This window comes from Mytilus edulis, chromosome 3, assembly GCF_963676685.1.
Source record: "Mytilus edulis chromosome 3, xbMytEdul2.2, whole genome shotgun sequence".
NCBI lineage: Eukaryota > Metazoa > Mollusca > Bivalvia > Mytilida > Mytilidae > Mytilus > Mytilus edulis.
In genome coordinates, this window is record NC_092346.1 from 101,276,647 (window position 1) to 101,295,354 (window position 18,708).

Consider the following 18,708-nt stretch of genomic DNA (forward strand, 5'->3'; position numbering starts at 1 on the left):
AAAGAGATACCACCTTAGACAGCATGAACAATTATTGTACATGTGATAATCTAATTTTCAGTTTTCAGTATTGAAACAGAAATAAATGCAAATAAGTTTTCAGTCATCTCTTTGTTTAGATAATAAATTGTTAATCAAGTCAGATAACTTAAATGTCGGAAACTAGGTCGAAAAGTTATGAAAATAATATGAATATATACACACGGACTCTCAATTATATCTAATTGTAATGTAACTGAATCGCAGAAACTAGTTTTTTGGAATAGAAAAATTTCCGAAAGTAGACAATCAGATTTAATAGTTAGTATATACACTTTTAACTCCGAATACAATGCAGCGTATAGTAAAGGAAGATCAAAGGTAAGATTATGTTTATACAGTTTGTAATATTTGTTATTTAAATACATGTAACGTCCATCTAGGCCAATGACCTACACACAAACATAAAAAAAAAGTTTAACCTCGCCACATTATGTTTGTGCCTGTCCCAAGCTATGAGCCTGTAATTCAGTGGTTTTCGTCTGTTGCTGTATACCAATAATTGAATTGTTTAACATTTGTCATTCCAGGGCCTTTTATAGCTGATTATGCGGTATGGGTTTTGCTCATTGTTGAAGGCCGTACTGTGACCTATAGTTGTAAACTGTTATGTAAATTAGTAATTTGCGGAGAGTTATGTCATTGGCAATCATGCCATATCTTCTTATTTTTTTAATTATAAATCATTCAATTATCATAATAATATTAAATGTAAGCTCCGTGCACTTTTTGTCGGTTTACATAGAAAGGGGTATCAAAAGTAGTTTCGATTACTTTACTTTACAGTTAAATATGAGTGCGAGTGTGTTACTGTTGTTGTTTTATGTGAGGCTTTTTTTTTCGACGGAAGAGTCGGTTTTTTTATAAATCATATTGTTATGTATAATAGTCTATCTTTGAAGGGTAGACGTATCATTATGCAATTATCGATACCGGATTTAATATTATTTTTGTTTTTTGTTTGGATTTGACCACTGATTGATGGTCAATATATCCAAATACCTTACTCTTTTTATTGTCTTACTAATAATAATAATTAGTCCCGAGATTACTCTGACTTTTACTGGCCTTTTGATGACATTATTGGGTCGTTGATTGCTCTGGTGCCTTTTTATTACTAGCTGGGCCATTTTCCATGTCAGAGCAATCTCGGACTAAATAATTAATATCAACTTTAACTTAATATAGATATTTTAGGGTATGAACTATTTGTTTATTTATTTTTTAATTTGTTTATTTTATTTTATCAGGAATCGTATGACACCCAAGATAGCCTATGATAGATCCGAGGAGACACCATTATTGGTAAATAAAGACAACTGTGAAGATATCAAACTTAGGTATCCAAGATGGCTGACATTTTCCATTTTAATTAGCATACCATTCCTACATATGCTGTCCTATATTTTAAGTTTATACGTGATTGGACAATATACTTATGTTTATTTCCTTGAAGAAAAGTTTCCCGGTGTTCCACATTCTCTGAGCGGAAGTCTTTCGTCGTGTAATATAAATAAATCTTCAATTGCATACTTCATAGAATCCAGTATACAACAAACTTCTGCTAAATGGGCCATCTATACAAATCTTGCTTTCATTATTCCTAGTGTTTTGATAAATATAAATCTAGCAACATATAGTGACGTCCATGGTAGAAAACTGTTCTTTATAGTTCCTTTAGCTGGCACGATCATCAAGAATATTTTGTGTGCGGTAGGAATGTATTATAAAATGAATGTGAGACTGATGTTAATCTTTTATATGATTGAGGCGTGCACTGGTTCTTGGGTTGCTTCCCTTTCAATGTCCTTTTGCTTTGTTGCTGACACAACGACACCTGGGAAAGGTCGTTCGCTCATTATAAGTCTTCTTGATGGTGGAGTAGGATTGGGGGCTATTGGGGCCTCTCTTTTGTCAGGATATTTGATCACGTGGACTAATGGGTATCATTATCCACAACTCATGGCAGTCATTATAGCAATTATTCCATTTCTATGTGTACTGACCATGGTACAAGAAACGCTGCCAATATCAAGAAGACGGTCAAATGTTTCAATTCTCCAAAACATTCAAAGAGTATTCGACTGTTATAGAAGTAATTTCTCTCCATTCGGGAAGCGATGGGTGTTCGTTGTTCTCATTATTACATTTGCAATGTCGGCACTGACTGTTTTAAGCAGGGCAAGTGTGGATAGTCTGTATTTTGTCAGCGCGCCTTTTTGTTGGAGCTCTATTACAATTGGACTATACACTGGGATACGAACCGTTCTGTGGAACATAGGCGGAGTAATTTTGATAATAATATTACAGATCTGTACTACAGATGAGGTTATATCGCTTGTTGGATGTATAACCACTACAGCAGCATTAATTATACAAGGACTGGCTAAAACAAATCTTATGATGTATATAGGTATGTACGACTAAATATATGTATAATTGGTGTCAGATCATTCATATACATATTTTTTATAGACAAACTTTCAACGTTTATCAAACGCGTGCTTCACTTTCAAATCAGTACATTAAAACATTCTTTCTACTTCATAGTAATAAAAAAAAACATATTTCAATTCTAAATGTGGATACATAATTGTCACTATATGTTGTGCTAACCTTTCTAAAATAAAGAATATGGTCAGGCCGTATATTGACCTGTAATGGTTTACTTTTATAAATTGTTATTTGGATGGAGAGTTATATAAAGCCCCAGTCCCACTAGACCACGATCGCACTACGCTCACCGTGATCTAAAATAAATTCAGATCGTGGTGAGGTCGCGTTATCTAGTATAGAATGTATTGTGTCGATGCCAATGATCAGAGGGATAATGTTCCTGTCTATATTAGCTTGTACTGTAGGTAAACATTTTATTTCAGCTGCCCTATCTAGTATAGGATGTATTATGAAGATGCCAATGATCAGAGGGATAATCTCCCTGTCTATATTAGCTTGAACTGTAGGTAAACATTTTATTTCAGCTGCCCTATCTAGTATAGGATGTATTATGTCGATGCCAATGATCAGAGGGATAATGTTCCTGTCTATATTAACTTGTACTGTAGCTAAACATTTTATTTCAGCTGCCCTATACAGTATAGGATGTATTATGACGATGCCAATGATCAGAGGGATAATGTACCTGTCTATATTAACTTGTACTGTAGCTAAACATTTTATTTCAGCTGGCCTATACAGTATAGGATGTATTATGACGATGCCAATGATCAGAGGGATAATGTACCTGTCTATATTAACTTGTACTGTAGCTAAACATTTTATTTCAGCTGGCCTATACAGTATAGGATGTATTATGACGATGCCAATGATCAGAGGTATAATGTACCTGTCTATATTAACTTGTACTGTAGCTAAACATTTTATTTCAGCTGCCCTATACAGTATAGGATGTATTATGACAATGTCAATGATCAGAGGGATAATGTTCCTGTCTATATTAACTTGTACTGTAAGTAAACATTTGATGTCAGCTGCCCAATCCAGTATAGAATGTATGATGACAATGCCAATGATTAGAGGGATAATGTCCCTGTCTATATTAACTTGTACTGTAGCTAAACATTTTATTTCAGCTGGCCTATACAGTATAGGATGTATTGTGACGATGCAAATGATCAGAGGGATAATGTTCCTGTCTATATTAGCTTGTACTGTAGTTGAACATTTTACTTCAGCTGGCCTATACAGTATAGGATGTATTGTGAAGATGCCAATGATCAGAGGGATAATCTCCCGGTCTATATTAGCTTGAACTGTAGGTAAACATTTTTTTTCAGCTGCCCTATACAATGTATATGTCAATGTCAATGATCAGGGGAATAATGTTCCTGTCTATATTAGCTTGTACTGTAGTTGAACATTTTACTTCAGCTGCCCTATCTAGTATAGGATGTATTATGAAGATGCCAATGATCAGAGGGATAATCTCCCTGTCTATATTAGCTTGAACAGTAGGTAAACATTTTTTTTCAGCTGCCCTATACAATGTATATGTCAATGTCAATGATCAGGGGAATAATGTTCCTGTCTATATTAGCTTGTACTGTAGTTAAACATTTTATTTCAGCTGCCCTATATATGACAATGTCAATGATCAGGGGAATAGTGTCTCTGTCTATATTAGCTTGTACTGTAGGTAAACATTTTGTTTCAGCTGCCCTATATATGACAATGTCAATGATCAGGGGAATAATGTCTCTGTCTATATTAGCTTGTACTGTAGGTAAACATTTTGTTTCAGCTGCCGTATCAAGTATAGGATGTATTGTGACGATGCCAATGATCAGAGCTATAATGTCCAGGATGACACCGCCTGAAAAGCAAGGTACTCTGTCAGAATTCTAGTGGTACTAGTTTCAAATAAGGAAAATAGAAAGAGTACAAAAATAGGATAACAAAACATGCCACAAAACAAGTACTTGATATTGGAAAGTACTAGGTACCTTCAGGTTTATGCTCTTATAATATCCTAGATTATGGAATTATCACTGAACTAGTATATATTTGTTTAAGGGCCAGCTGAAGGACGCCTCCGGGTGCGGGAATTTCTCGCTACATTGAAGACCTGTTGGTGACCCTCTGCTGTTGTTTTTTATTTGGGCGGGTTGTTGTCTCTTTGACACATTCCCCATTTCCATTCTCAATTTTATAACTCTACATGCAGACTTCTTATACGTTTAGGTATTTCATATCCAACATTTTTGCCAGCGGCTACAAGCATATTTCAGACGAATTGTGCACATCCTGTTACAAGCATGAAATTTGGCATAGAACTTCCTCAACTATTGCTCTTTTATTTCAGATAGGGAGGCATTTGAAAAAATTGTCTCACTTCCGGTAAAATCCAAAATGACGGACATCATACTTGAATCGGCCCAATATCGAAGACTAGTATGTGAAAAGGTATCATTATCATGCTGCTATAATAATATTTGGTAGAAACCGTTGTTATGTACTACTTTTGGATCTATTATATAGATTAGATTCTTTAAAAACCCTACTTCCGGTAAAATTTAACATGGCGGACATTGTACTAAAATAAGCTTATTTTTTAGGGAGGGTGATTGAAATGTGATTTAACGTATTGCTTCTATCATTAAATTGTGCAGTAACCTTTCTTTTATGTTTCTGAGGGATACAATGCATAAGACATATGTTTTAAAACCCTTATTTCCGGTAATATTCAAAATGGCGGACATAGAAATATCATTTTTTATTTTGATATTCAACTTCTTTTCAAAATGTGAAGAAAGTGTTTTTAGTGGTGTTCATTTAATTTTTGGCTTTCAGTTATCCTCTAAACCACTAATCATATTTTATAGTTAATATTTAAATACAAATTTAACACTTCCGGTAAAAAAAAACCAGAATGGCGTAAATGTCAAAGATGAGTCTTCAATCCATATCTTCGATGTAGAGTTTTGGATAGATTGATTAAAACAAAATAAAATCACTAAATCATTTAAAACATTTTAAAAATAACCACTATTGGCCTAAACAAACATGTTAATTCCCAGTCACCACCACATGCACACGACGCAGGGCACGGGAAACTTGATTTTCCACATTAACAACAACCGCGGCAGCCTTTCTTACATCCACAATGTGCAAGTTTCTGACAGAATGATGAGGCCTCAGAAAGAGTTTTATCAAAAGTGATACTCTTTGTCCCTTCGTCATCCATTAACGCCTGGACTGGGTAGCATAAGAGCCAATTTCAAGCTCGTCCCCTAAAGTGTATTGTACGTTTTGCATGCTGGCAAAGACTAGACTAAGTTGAGGGAATAGCCTCAATTCGCCTTCCCTTTTGGTTAAATAGTTATTTCTTGCTTTATTAACCATGCAAACCCCATTTGATAAGTTTGTGCGATCTTACAGTAAACACCGGTGATTTAGGTGCATCAATCATCATTCTTTATGTTAAAGTCACATCTTCAAAAGCCATCATATGTCTCCCATGCAGTTTTTTCTTCCTTTTCAAGCGAACAGAGAACCGTATCACAACCGGTAAATACATGGATCATAATATGTGTGTGTGATCACTTATCGCAAGTGCATTTAAAAGGTCATTGATAGATATTTATCCAAAGCTTTCCCCCCTCCTAAACACAATCCATATGTCCTATGTCACGGAATAGCGAAACAGTAATGACAGCATCATCAGTAACGACTGTTCGAAAAATGAATCGTTTAAGTTCGTGTTTCACTACATCAGACACATACACCATAGTCTTTTAATGTGAATATGGTGTTAAACTTGAAATACATCACGTGGTGGTTAAGATAGAATATCAAGAACATGTGTTGCTACAACTACCATATACATCTAAGACTTCATCCACTCTTGTAACAGTTTCACGGGGTTTTTTTTTTTAGGGAAAGGACATAATATCCTATCAGCATACTTATTATGAAACACCTTGAAACTATAACAACAGTGGATGTAGTCTCGGATGCGTACATAGACAATAGCGGTAGTTTGAAGGCTGCTACAAGAAAAAGAGCTACATTTAGGGGAAAGGGAATACATACACGAATCCAGGAACTGTAACAACCGTAGATGTAGTCTCAGATACGTACAAAGACAATACCGGTAGTTTCAAGGCTGCTACAAGAAACAAGAGCTACATTTAGGGGAAAGGGAAGAAATAGACGAATCCAGGGTCAAAACAAATTTCTCAAAATTGGCAAAGTTTTCTGAGAGATGACGACATTAAGAAAGAACTTTTTAGTTTTTATTCACAGGAGCTTGCTCAAAAGGTTTTGAGGAAAAGGTAGTTGTAGCAACAAATGCTCAGGATGTTCTGTGTTATCCACCACATGATGGTGTTTCAAGTTTAGCCCCATGTTAATATGAAGAGGCTTATACTAGAATCAAGATACATGTGTCTGATGCAGTGATACACAGACTTTACTGAGTCATGGCACGAACAGTTGATACTGATGTTGCTGTCATTGCTGTTTCGTTATTTCGTGACATAGGGGCAGACGAACTTTGACTTGCATTTGGAAGTGGGAAAAGCTTTAGATATATATCTATCCATGACCTTTCAAATGCACGTTTACTTGAAAGGGAATTTAATTTCGTTGTTGACATGGATGGCGTTTGAAGATGTGACTTTATGATTTAGAATGATGATTGATCAGCCAACATCACCAGATATTGATAAAACGTTACGTTGTTTTGTAGTAAGATCGAACAAACTTATCAGATGGTGTTTACAAAGCAAGAAAACATGTTTTTGGAAGAGGAAAGACTTAACGATGCTATTTGAACGACTCGGTCTAGTGTTTTGCAGCATGTAAAACATGCAATATACCATGGCGGGTGAGGATGAGTAACAAGCTTGGAATTGGTTCCTATGCTTACTAATCAAGACGCTTATGAATAGCGAAGGGGAAATATGATCCATTTGGAACCCTTTTGGACAACTCTTTGTGAGGCCTCTTCACCTTATCAGGAGCGTGTACATTATTGATGTAAGAAACAATACCACGGTCTTTGTAAATGAGGCAAATCAGCTCTCCGATTGTAAATACACGTGTATTTGTGGCCATAAATCAGTAATTTTAAAGATGTTGTAGTACTTAAGTGATTTTATTTTGATTTCATCAATCTATCCAAAACTCTACATCGAAGATATGGACTGAGGACTCATCTTTGAAATTTACGCCATATTGGTTTTATTTACCGGAAGTGTTAACTTTGTATTTAAACATGAACTATGGAAATGAATAAGTGGTTTACAGGATAACTTAAAGCCAAAAGTTTAATGACCACCACAAAAAAGAAAAACCATTTTATTTACATTTTGAAAAAAAGTTGAATATCAAAATAAAATAATGATATTTCTATGTCCGCCATTTTGAATATTACTGTAAATATGTCTTATACATTGTATCCATTAGCAGCATAAAAGAAAGGTTCCTGCACAATAAAACGATGACCTATAGTTGTTAATGTCTGTGTCATTGTGGACAGTTGTCTCATTGGCAATCATACCACATCTTCTTTTTTTATACATAACAAAGTTTTGTACCAAATATTATCATAGCAGCACGATAAAAACACCTTTTCACACACTAGCCTCTGATATTGGGCTGATTTAAGTAGGATGTCCGCCATTTTGGATTTTACCGGAAGTGAGACATTTATTTTCAAATGCCTCCCTATCTGAAATAAAAGAGTAATAGTTGAGGAAGGTCTATGCCAAATTTCATGCTTGTAGCAGGATGTGTACATTTTTTCCCAAAGCTGCCGTACTATTTATAGTAACATTCTTTATAGAGCACAAACATGTCAGTATTCACCTCAGAAGCTAACAAAACCTTTAAATAGACTTATTAAGAAGGGATATAGTTACGATACTGTTGTCAGGTCAGTAAAGATAGCATATTTTGGCTTTAATATTGATTCACTTATAGGGTCTTTGCATCGGAACTAAACACATTTGTTTAAAAACCAGTTGTTGGCATGACACGGGTTGTGTTTTTCTCATAAATGTTATGATGGTTTAATACTAAACCCCTAACGGGAGGGATAAAATTGTGCCCGATATTTATATGATGAAGACATAATCTTTCAATCAGTGTAATTGAAGTCTGGAGCTGGCATGTCAGTTAACTGCTAGTAGTCTGTTGTTATTTATGTATTAATGTCATTTTGTTTAGTTTCTTTTGTTACATCTTCTGACATCCGACTCGCATTGGCGGATCCAGGGGGGGGGGGGGGGGTGTTCCGGGGGGTTAGAACCCCCCCCCCTTTTTTTGACCGATCAATGCATTTGAATGGGAGCCTATAGATGGAACCCCCCCTTTACTCTAGGTTGGGAACCCCCACTTTTTAAAATGGCTGGAACCGCCACTGGACTCGGACTTCTCTTGAACTGAATTTTAATGTGCGTATTGTTATGCGTTTACTTTTCTACATTGGCTAGTGGTATAGGGGAGGGTTGAGATCTCATAAACATGTTTAACCCCGCCGCATTTTTGCGCCTGTCCCAAGTCAGGAGCCTCTGGCCTTTGTATGTCTTGTATTATTTTTAACTTTAGTTTCTTGTGTATAATTTGGAGTTTAGTATGGCGTTCCGTATCTCTGAACTAGTATATATATTTGTTTAGGGGCCAGATGAAGGACGCCTCCGGGTGCGGGAAGTTCTCGCTGCATTGAAGACCCATTGGTGACCTTCTGCTGTTGTCTGTTATATGGTCGGGTTGTTGTCTCTTTGACAAATTCCACATTTCCATTCTCAATTTTGTATATTATACCAGTTTATTTTACCAATCCTGGGCCGTTTTCGGGCAATATATGAATTAACAAAACTTCATATGCAAATAATTAAACATGTACAAAGAAAAAAATGAATAATTCCAGAGACTAAATTCTTTAAAAACTTAATTGAAATATATGTTCATTGATTAATATTTTTTGTAATAAAATTCAGGCTCTATTTTTGCTGGCGTTGCTGCTGTAGAATCGTTCTCCAGTTTATTTGGTACAGTGGTTATCGGTATAATATATGATTCCACAGTAACTATTTATAGAGGACTAACATTCCTTATATGGGCGGGAATTGGCGGTATTGGCATCATTCTGTCATTGTAAGTATGATTAGATTAGATAGTTTACCTTAGGCACAGGTAGGAAGAAGTCTTGTTTTATGTATTTGTGTATGGTTTAAAAAACATAAAAAGAATAAGATATTTGGCGAGTAAACCTTAGGCCAGGTCAAATATGTAGGGATGTTCCGCATGAAACTCTTATGCGAGTAAGATAGCACTTTGGAAGAAAACCCCCTCCTTCAAGAATGATACGGCTACCAGAGTGTTATATGGATCGTTAAAAAAACAAGTTTTTTTTTTTAAATAATATCTTTATTGCACTTTTCTTTGCTGTTGTGACAAATTACTCGACCTGCAGCAGTTGGCCGAATATCCATGTGTATAAGTCACTGGATAACCTTATTTTCATTTTGTCATAAATCTTCTAAGACATAAGACTACGGTGCGGAACGTTGAAATAGTTGCTCGACGGGATTGTATTGGTTTAGGGTTGGTACGGTGCGTGATATTGAAAAAGCCATATCATATACACTTTATTATAGATACATTTATCCTTTTTTTTTTTTGCATTTACGTGGGAAACACGACGGGTGCCACTTGTGGAGCATAATTTGCTTACCACCTTTAATTTTAAACCACCCGAGACCACGTCAGTTCGGCCTTTGGTCTTATTTGCTGGTGTCAATTAGTTTTCCGTGTAATGTTTTGTACACTGTTTTTCTTTTTATCATGGTTTCTCTTAAAACTTTGATTGTAAATTTTCTTTCGTCTGCCTCTTTTTTACGTCTTCATCAAGCAATGTTGATTAAAGAAGGATTTCAAGTCTGGGCCTTTTGATATTCGGCTTTCACAGGGTTGTTTTCTTTAGTGGCGGGGGCTTCAAGATTATAGTCGAAACTACCTGTTATGTTTACTATAATTGTCAGATGTTTGTTATCTGAAAGTTTATTTTTAAATACATTTTATTATAGAATATTGATTATGGAAAGGAGGAAGCGACCAGCAGCTAATCAAACCAGTCAGTCTAATATTGTGATAAAAGTCGATTCATCAGTTACAGGAGAATGAATATAAATATTATGGAACGTTCTCTGCTGCCTGGTTTAAAATCAAAACTTCATTTTGACGTCTTCAGCTGCTGGCTGTTTTGTTTTAACCAATACGAATTGAAAGATATTTGCAGTTTGTTTCCGTTACAAAGAAGTTGACATCGTTAAACATTGTTGAATTTCCGATGTAATTTACACTGAAAAATAATAATATATTATGTATAATGTTGTTGCTTACTCAGACAAAGTTGATCTTCTCTAATACCCCTCAGAAACAGCCTTGCCTCTTCTGTGATTTGGTCGGGTTGTTAATTTTAGTGGTATGGGCTTGTGTTTCTTGATGATTTTTTGTTGTTGTAATGTCAGACCGTTTTTAGGTTGATGTCGATAGTCGTGTTTGCTTTCCTATCATATGGTTTCAATCCCACTTGATAAAGATTAAGCATTCACGGGGTTCTTATTTCAGCAAACACTACTTATATGCAAACAGTGATAAAGTACAAAACTAGCTTCGAATTTTGAAAAATTTTATTAGCACTAATTTGAAAACACTATTTAGAAATTATCAACAAGTAAATGCTAACACATAAAAAGTATTACACAAACAAAATCAAATCTTTAACTAAACATAAAAAGTAAAATGTAAATGAGGTAAAGGTCAGATGAATCCTGACAGACAGACATTTCATTGGCCATACCTCTATCACGCAAAATCATTAGGATGTGGTAACATAATTCAAGTTGAGGACATGTAGTGAATAACTTTAAGTGAACGACGACATATAAAGATAACAGATCATAATATGACAATTGATAGTTCAGAGTATTAAAAGAGTACCTTGAAATCCTGGTTTGTATGATATATTAAGAGCACTTTTTTAAAAGACGAAAAACAGAAAAAAAACCAGTGAAATAAAGAAAACGCTATTCACGGGACTAAATCTAAAAAATTATCTACATTCTTCAAAGTATATTATGTGTTAATTCCGTGCTATAAATGTGTGTTCGGTCGAAGGAAACATCATGTTAGATAAGAAGCTAAAGATAATCATTGTCTTAAAGATATAACAAAAAATACAACAAGTTGAACGTGATTGCCACCTCAAGAAAAAAGAAAAAATAATTTCAGATATCCGTTATGTTTGGGAGGCAGTGAAGTAGGATGTGTTTTGTGTGGAATTCTTTTGGTCAGTATTCTTTTGTTCTGTATTTTATAATGACTTCACGTCGGTGTTACGTCTGATAATGTTCTCTTCTTCTCGCTTATAAACAATCTACAAATAGAAACAGAAAAACATTATGATAATGTTTCAAACAATTACCATCATATTTCTATAAATGCAGAATTAGTTAAATATTATGAATTATATTTTTTAATTAAAAACTTCTAGCAAAATCAATTTCAAACTTAAAATTGATATCATTTGATACTGACAAAAGTCATGCAGTAGTTCAATACTATATGTGTTTCTCTCTTTTAAATTTAAATTAGTTTTCAAATAATAAAGGATATTTCAAAATGTAAATTTAGCTAAATTGATCTAATAATACATGAATTTAACTGTTATTGGATAGGGACTGTCAGCTTTTACATTGTATCTCAGATTGGTCCCAGTTACTTAATCTTTGATGTTTTTTAACATAACAAGTTAAGCTGTTTTGTTGGTGAAGCATATTTAAATAATTAGGTGAATAAAGCCAATTATATGCTTTATCCTCACTGTACCAGTGGATAATGAACCGGTAAGTTTGGTATTTTATTTTTTGTTTTTTGTTTGTCCTGTTATACTTGATAATTGACTTATGTGAGTTCATCGACAGATGACATCTATTTAAGTGCCATGCACATAAAATTTCAATCCTGGTATCTATGATGAGTTTATTTACAACTACTGGGTCGATGCCACTGCTGTTGTGGTCTTAATTCCCCGAGCGTATCACCATCCCAGTAGGCAGCACTTCTGTGTTGACTTGAGTTATCATTGATATGGTCATAGTTATAAATTAAGTGTTAACAAAAGTTTGAATTTTTTAATTACTAATGCTTTTCTACCTTAGCTTTTTTTGGAAACACTTTAAGGAATTTTTGGTCCTCAATGCTCTTCAACTTCGTACTATATTTGGCCTTTTTAACAATTTTTATTCGAGCGTCACTGGTGCGTCTCTTGTAGACGAAACACGCGTATGGCGTAAATACAAAATTTCAATCCTGGTATGAATGATGAGCTTATTGGTACTCATAATTGAATAGTATCTTTTATTTCTTACAAATGCAACAATTTACAATGTTTTAACTACCGCTGATTCACTGACAAGCATAATACGGTTATGTTATTTATAATTCTCGTACTTACAATATAAAGTGATTCCTACTCCACCATACTCGGCAATAACAAAAATTGTCATCCCTTTGTAATGGTCTACCTTGTACTAACAACCATATGACCTTTATAATTATTACTATTATCGTACTTACAAACATAAAATGATTCCTACTCCACCGTACCCGGCCATTACAAAAAATGTCATCCCTTTGTAATAGTCTATTGTGGCATCGTATATAGCGTTAGCACTAACAGAGGCTCCCATATTACAGATCACCTCCACAGCTGCCACTCCAGCAAATATTGAACCTAATAACATAAAATGTATACATGTTTCCTTAACAACTCCTCTAATTTTAAACAAAATATCGTCATGATGGCAAGCAGCAATAAACACACAATTCATTTACTATAATTTGGTTGTTTTATAACATTTTATGCTACTTTGATCCATGGACATTTACTATACTTTGGTTGTTTTATAACATTTTATGTTACTTTCATTCATGAACATCTTCTCTTTTTTCTTTCTGTACCATGCTATATATCGTCAAAAACGTCTTCCCCATTAGATATAACTGCATTGGCTAGAGGTATAGGGGGAGGGTTGAGATCTCATAAACATGTTTAACCCAGCCGCATTTTTGCGCCTGTCCCAAGTCAGGAGTTTCTTGTGTACAATTTGGAGTTTAGTATGGCGTTCATTATCACTGAACTAGTATATATATTTGTTTAGGGGCCAGCTGAAGGACACCTCCGGGTGCTGGAATTTCTCGCTGCATTGAAGACCTGTTGGTGACCTTCTGCTGTTGTCTTCTCTATGGTCGGGTTGTTGTCTCTTTGACACATTCCCCATTTCCATTCTTAATTTTAATATAAACTGTCACTATAACATATCAATGTAAAACAATCAGAAATTTCTGTGTCGGGTTACACAGGTAAAATACTAAGCAACTATTTAAAAGGGGAACTAAGCTAAAAGCAACAAGACGAATATACACAAGAAATATACATACGAACATAGAAAACGTATATCATTACTTGTAAGACTGTAAAAAATCCCAACACAGAACTTGGACTGATAACAGGGTGACGGTAAGCATATCCTGTTACAAACCTTATCTGGTGTGTTCAAGTTGGTAATAAATTAAATTAAGGTAATATGTGAACGGTCAATAATTACAAAATTACATGCATGATACTATTTTACAATATCTTCACGCAAGAAAAAGAACCGATAATCGTTTTATCGTTCTAAAAGTACCTGTGGTCTTTTGCCATTTTTTACCTTGACCAAAGGAAGCTTGATAACGCCACCTCATACGCTGTGAAGTCGGTATCAATTTCTACTGAGACACTGCCCATGTCTCAAAGCCGTTATTCGAGAATTACGGAGCGACTATGCAGGGTAATATACGAGAAGGGAAGAACGACAAGAGTTATTCATGGAATGCAACAGGCTAAAAGGAACATTTGCCAGGCTCAAAGATATGCTGTTGTCTGTATGGAATTCGGGATATCCATTTACATGAACGACTGATTTCTGAATCACCGATATCTCCACCTTCCTTACAGTAGTCAGCAAATACAGATTACGGGTAGTAGGGTTATAACATAAACAGCACATAGCTGATGAGATGATACATCATAATGTTATACTGAATAAAACATTGTCAATCTTGCTTGTGAGGAGGTGTCATCTGGGACATAATTGCTCTAAACAATGTTAATGTTACAACTCTACCAGAACTCCAATTATTTTGTTCATGTTTGCTTATGTGCTTTGTCGATATTCCATTTGGATTTTGTTTTTATTGTTAACCTGTTTGTTTGTTTTAATAGTGATTAAGATTATAACACAATTTTAACTGCTGTACCCCTATCTATGAATTATTTACCTATTATATCATTTTGTTTTGTTCACATGTTGTTGTAAATATAATGATATGCGACTGTCTTAGCTTTAGCTACTTGTCCTATAAAACCAGATGTGATTCACCATTTTCTACACAGAAATTTCTGTATCAAGTCAGGATCATAACAGTTGTGTTCCATTCGTTTGAAATGTATGAGCTTTTGATGTTGCCATTTGATAAGGGACTGTCCGTTTTGAATTTTCCTTGGAGATGGGTATTTTTTGTTATTTTACTTTTTACCTTGTTTGTGTGGAGGAGTCATCTGGGACATAATTGCTCTTACCATTGGCAAGGTTACAACACTACCAATACTAGCACCAGCAGCTAAAAAAATAACTTTCAATAGAGTTTGGACACTTTTCAGAATAATTCTAGTGAAATGAATAAAACGAGATGTAGAAAAGAAAAAAGCAATGAATATGATAAGATATAAACATGCTTTCGTAGGTCACAATACAGTTTCTCAAATAAAATAGAACCATATTGAAGGCTCCAAATCGAGCTAGGCCTAGACTCTGGTTTAATTGTGAGTGTACTCAACATAAATATTTAACTTTTATCCTGAGTGTGTAATAGAATTTTAAAAACCTTTCACTGTTTATATTTGTTTAAAACAATGGCCCATGATTTCAAAGACTAGAGTAAGAATTTGGTTTAAAAAGAAAAATTCATACTAACCTAAATATAAGTACAGATCGGTTGATGCAATACCTTCCAGAATAGCTGAAGCCACGCATGTTATACACCCTACTAAAGCAATTACATCGTCTGTTGTACAAAGGTGAAATAATTTAATGATAGCGATACTACCAAAACTCCATGCCAAATTCCGCACTGCGGCGTACCAGCCAATCCTCACAGAATCCCAACAAAATGGACTGTTCATCTGATAAATTTGTTCCACATTAGGTCGTCCTAGATTTCCGAAGGCAGACATTATGAATATAAAAATGAGTAATATAAACATCCATCTCTTACTTAACGGTGAAAACTCTGATGTGTAACACTCAGTTACATTCCTCATGTTCTGACATATTGACACGTGATCGTCTCGTTTCCGTGACGGATGGAGCGTTTCAGGTAAAACAAACACTGCAAGAAGGATTCCAATAGTAACTATAATGACTGATAGAAACTCTGGATACATGTAACTGTCTGTCCATTGTATGATATAACCAGTTAATGAGGTTGATATTATGGCACCAAGGCCGATGCTGGTTTCTATTAAAGCTATAACAAATGACCTCGTTTTACTTGGCATTGTAGTGTCCGCTACAAAGCAAAATGCCATGGAAAGTGTGGAGGCCCAGATTCCGGTACTGCCTTCTATAACGTAAAATCCGATAAACCATTGTATGCCTATTTTGAAATATATTCCTAGTGAACAAGCCAGATTTTTTAGAAATGTTCCTATTAAAGGGACAAGGAAAAATGGCTTTCGGCCATACACATCACTATAAGAAGCTAAATTCATCGAAATAAAAACTGCTGGAATGTTTTGGGCTAAGGCACAGTAAATATTCCATTCCGAAGTCAATTTCTGAACTATAATTTGTTGTTTATATTCCACTTTACTGGTGTTTACTGTACACGCTGAATCACTTCCACCGACAGTCTGCATAGTGTTTCTGGTCGGATACTTTTCATTCATGAATGCATAGTAAGCATACTGGTTCATTATAGAAATACTTGAAACAACCGAATAACATTGGGTAAAAACAATCAACATTACTATAGTATAAGCCACCCATTTCGAATATTTTAATTTTATTTCTCCAAATAACACTTTGTTTTCTAATAACCGACTTTCTTCAGAGTTCTCAGTATTTATGGTCATTGCTGGACCTGAATAATAAAGAAGAATATTAAACGGAAAGAATTTTACTATGAATCCCTTTAAGACAAAAAAACCCACTCCAACACAGCCAATAGACAAACGACAAAAAGAATTTTACAAAAAATTAAACAGAAAAGTATTGATTGAACAACACGTACTCCACCAAACCAGTGTTAATTCAGGTGCTCCGGAAGGGTATGCAGTTCTTGCTCAGGAGTTTTCCCCCAGAAATATTACAAGATTGACACTACTAAGAGTTCTTCTAGTTATCGTATATAAAAATCAAAAAGATACAATATAACCTCCATAAGATAAAATACAAATCTGTTACTCGGGGAACAGGGAAGTATTTTGTCTGCTTAAGATCTTACCTTTTTTTGATTGAACGTCATATTACAATACGTTTTACCAAGTAGTCCTCTGCCTTAAGAAATCTTCCTTTCAAAAATGTTGTACTTTTACTTTTTAACTGAAAATTGGATATTTTGTCATACGATGATATAACGTATTAAAAGCAACGACCCCATGATTAAAATAGTGATACAGTTATTGAGAGTAAATCGGATGTTAGATAATAAAATTGCATTATGAAATTGTGAACCTGCCCTTCATTCGATAACAGAGGTCGTAAAGTAAATTAAAACAAATGAAGCATGTTTAAGTTGTGCGATTATAAAGTATAAGGACCAAAACAATCTAGAAGATAATAGTGAATGCTTAAGGTAGACTATTCAGTCAGGGCTAGATAACTCAAAACAGAATAAGTATTCCACATGGGTCAAACTCTAAACAAAACAAATCGTCAGAATGCAAGGCGAGACAACTCAAAACAGACTACCTTGTAAATGTGAGACAATTCAAAACAGACTACCCTGTAAAGGTGAGACAACTCAAAACAGACTACCTTGTAAGGGTGAGACAACTCAAATCAGACTACCCTGTAAGAGTGCGACAACTCAAAACAGTTTACCCTGTAAGTGTGAGACAAGTAAAACAGACTATTCTGTAAGGGTGAGACAACTCAAAACAGACTACCCTGTAAGTGTGAGACAACTCAAAACAGACTACCCTGTAAGGGCGAGACAACTCAAAACAGACTATCCTGTAAGGGTGAGACAACTCAAAACAGACTACCCTGTAAGGGTGAGACAACTCAAAACAGACTACCTTGTAAGGGTGAGACAACTCAAAACAGACTACCCTGTAAGGGTGAAACAACTCAAAACAGACTACCCTGTAAAGGTGAGACAACTCAAAACAGACTACCCTGTAAGGGTGAGACAACTCAAAACAGACTACCCTGTAAGGGCGAGACAACTCAAAACAGACTACCCTGTAAGGGTGAGACAACTCAAAACAGACTACCCTGTAAGGGTGAGACAACTCAATACAGACTACCCTGTAAGTGTGAGACAACTCAAAACAGACTACCCTGTAAGGGTGAGACAACTCAAAAACAGACTACCCTGTAAGGGTGAGACAACTCAAACCAGACTACCCTGTAAGGGTGAGACAACTCAAAACAGACTATCCTGTAAGGGTGAGACAAATCAAAACAGACTACCCTGTAAGGGTGAGACAACTCAAAACCGACTACCCTGTAAGGGTGAGACAACTCAAAACCGACTATCCTGTAAGGGTGAGACAACTCAAAACCGACTACCCTGTAAGGGTGAGACAACTCAAAACAGACTATCCTGTAAGGGTGAGACAACTCAAAACAGACTACCCTGTAAGGGTGAGACAACTCAAAACAGACTATCCATCCTTGGTTTGATAACTCAAAACAGACTACCCTGTAAGGGTGAGACAACTCAAAACAGACTACCCTGTAAGAGTGAGACAACTCAAAACAGACTACCCTGTAAGGGTGAGACAACTCAAAACCGACTACCCTGTAAGGGTGAGACAACTCAAAACAGATTACCTGTAAGGGCGAGACAACTCAAAACAGACTACCC

General features: G+C 35.3%; 2 protein-coding genes across 4 annotated transcripts; one reads left to right on the plus strand and one right to left on the minus strand.

Annotated features, from left to right (window-relative positions):
• The first annotated feature begins 204 nt into the window (after nt 1-204).
• Nucleotides 205-10,891, plus strand: LOC139517998 (lysosomal proton-coupled steroid conjugate and bile acid symporter SLC46A3-like). The gene is made up of 5 exons (XM_071309590.1): nt 205-360; nt 1,290-2,452; nt 4,301-4,384; nt 9,504-9,660; nt 10,593-10,891. The coding sequence occupies exons 1-5, from the start codon at nt 332-334 to the stop codon at nt 10,687-10,689; spliced, it is 1,530 nt and encodes a 509-aa protein (XP_071165691.1). The 5' UTR covers nt 205-331; the 3' UTR covers nt 10,690-10,891.
• A 289-nt stretch (nt 10,892-11,180) lies between these two features.
• Nucleotides 11,181-17,303, minus strand: LOC139517999 (lysosomal proton-coupled steroid conjugate and bile acid symporter SLC46A3-like). 3 transcript variants are annotated; one of them, XR_011663252.1, is made up of 5 exons: nt 17,119-17,303; nt 15,589-16,755; nt 15,194-15,234; nt 13,147-13,303; nt 11,181-11,944 (listed from the first exon to the last, which is right to left on the minus strand). XR_011663252.1 is itself a non-coding variant. In XM_071309591.1 (5 exons), exons 2-5 carry the CDS (start codon nt 16,745-16,747, stop codon nt 11,893-11,895), a joined length of 1,452 nt encoding a protein of 483 aa, XP_071165692.1. In that variant the 5' UTR covers nt 16,748-16,755; nt 17,119-17,303; the 3' UTR covers nt 11,181-11,892. The 3 variants fall into 3 exon arrangements, 2 of the variants coding, with proteins under 2 accessions (XP_071165692.1, XP_071165693.1); XM_071309591.1 differs by having other exon boundaries at nt 15,151-15,234; XM_071309592.1 differs by having other exon boundaries at nt 15,151-15,234; nt 15,889-16,755; nt 17,119-17,297.
• Between the last annotated feature and the right edge of the window lie 1,405 nt (nt 17,304-18,708).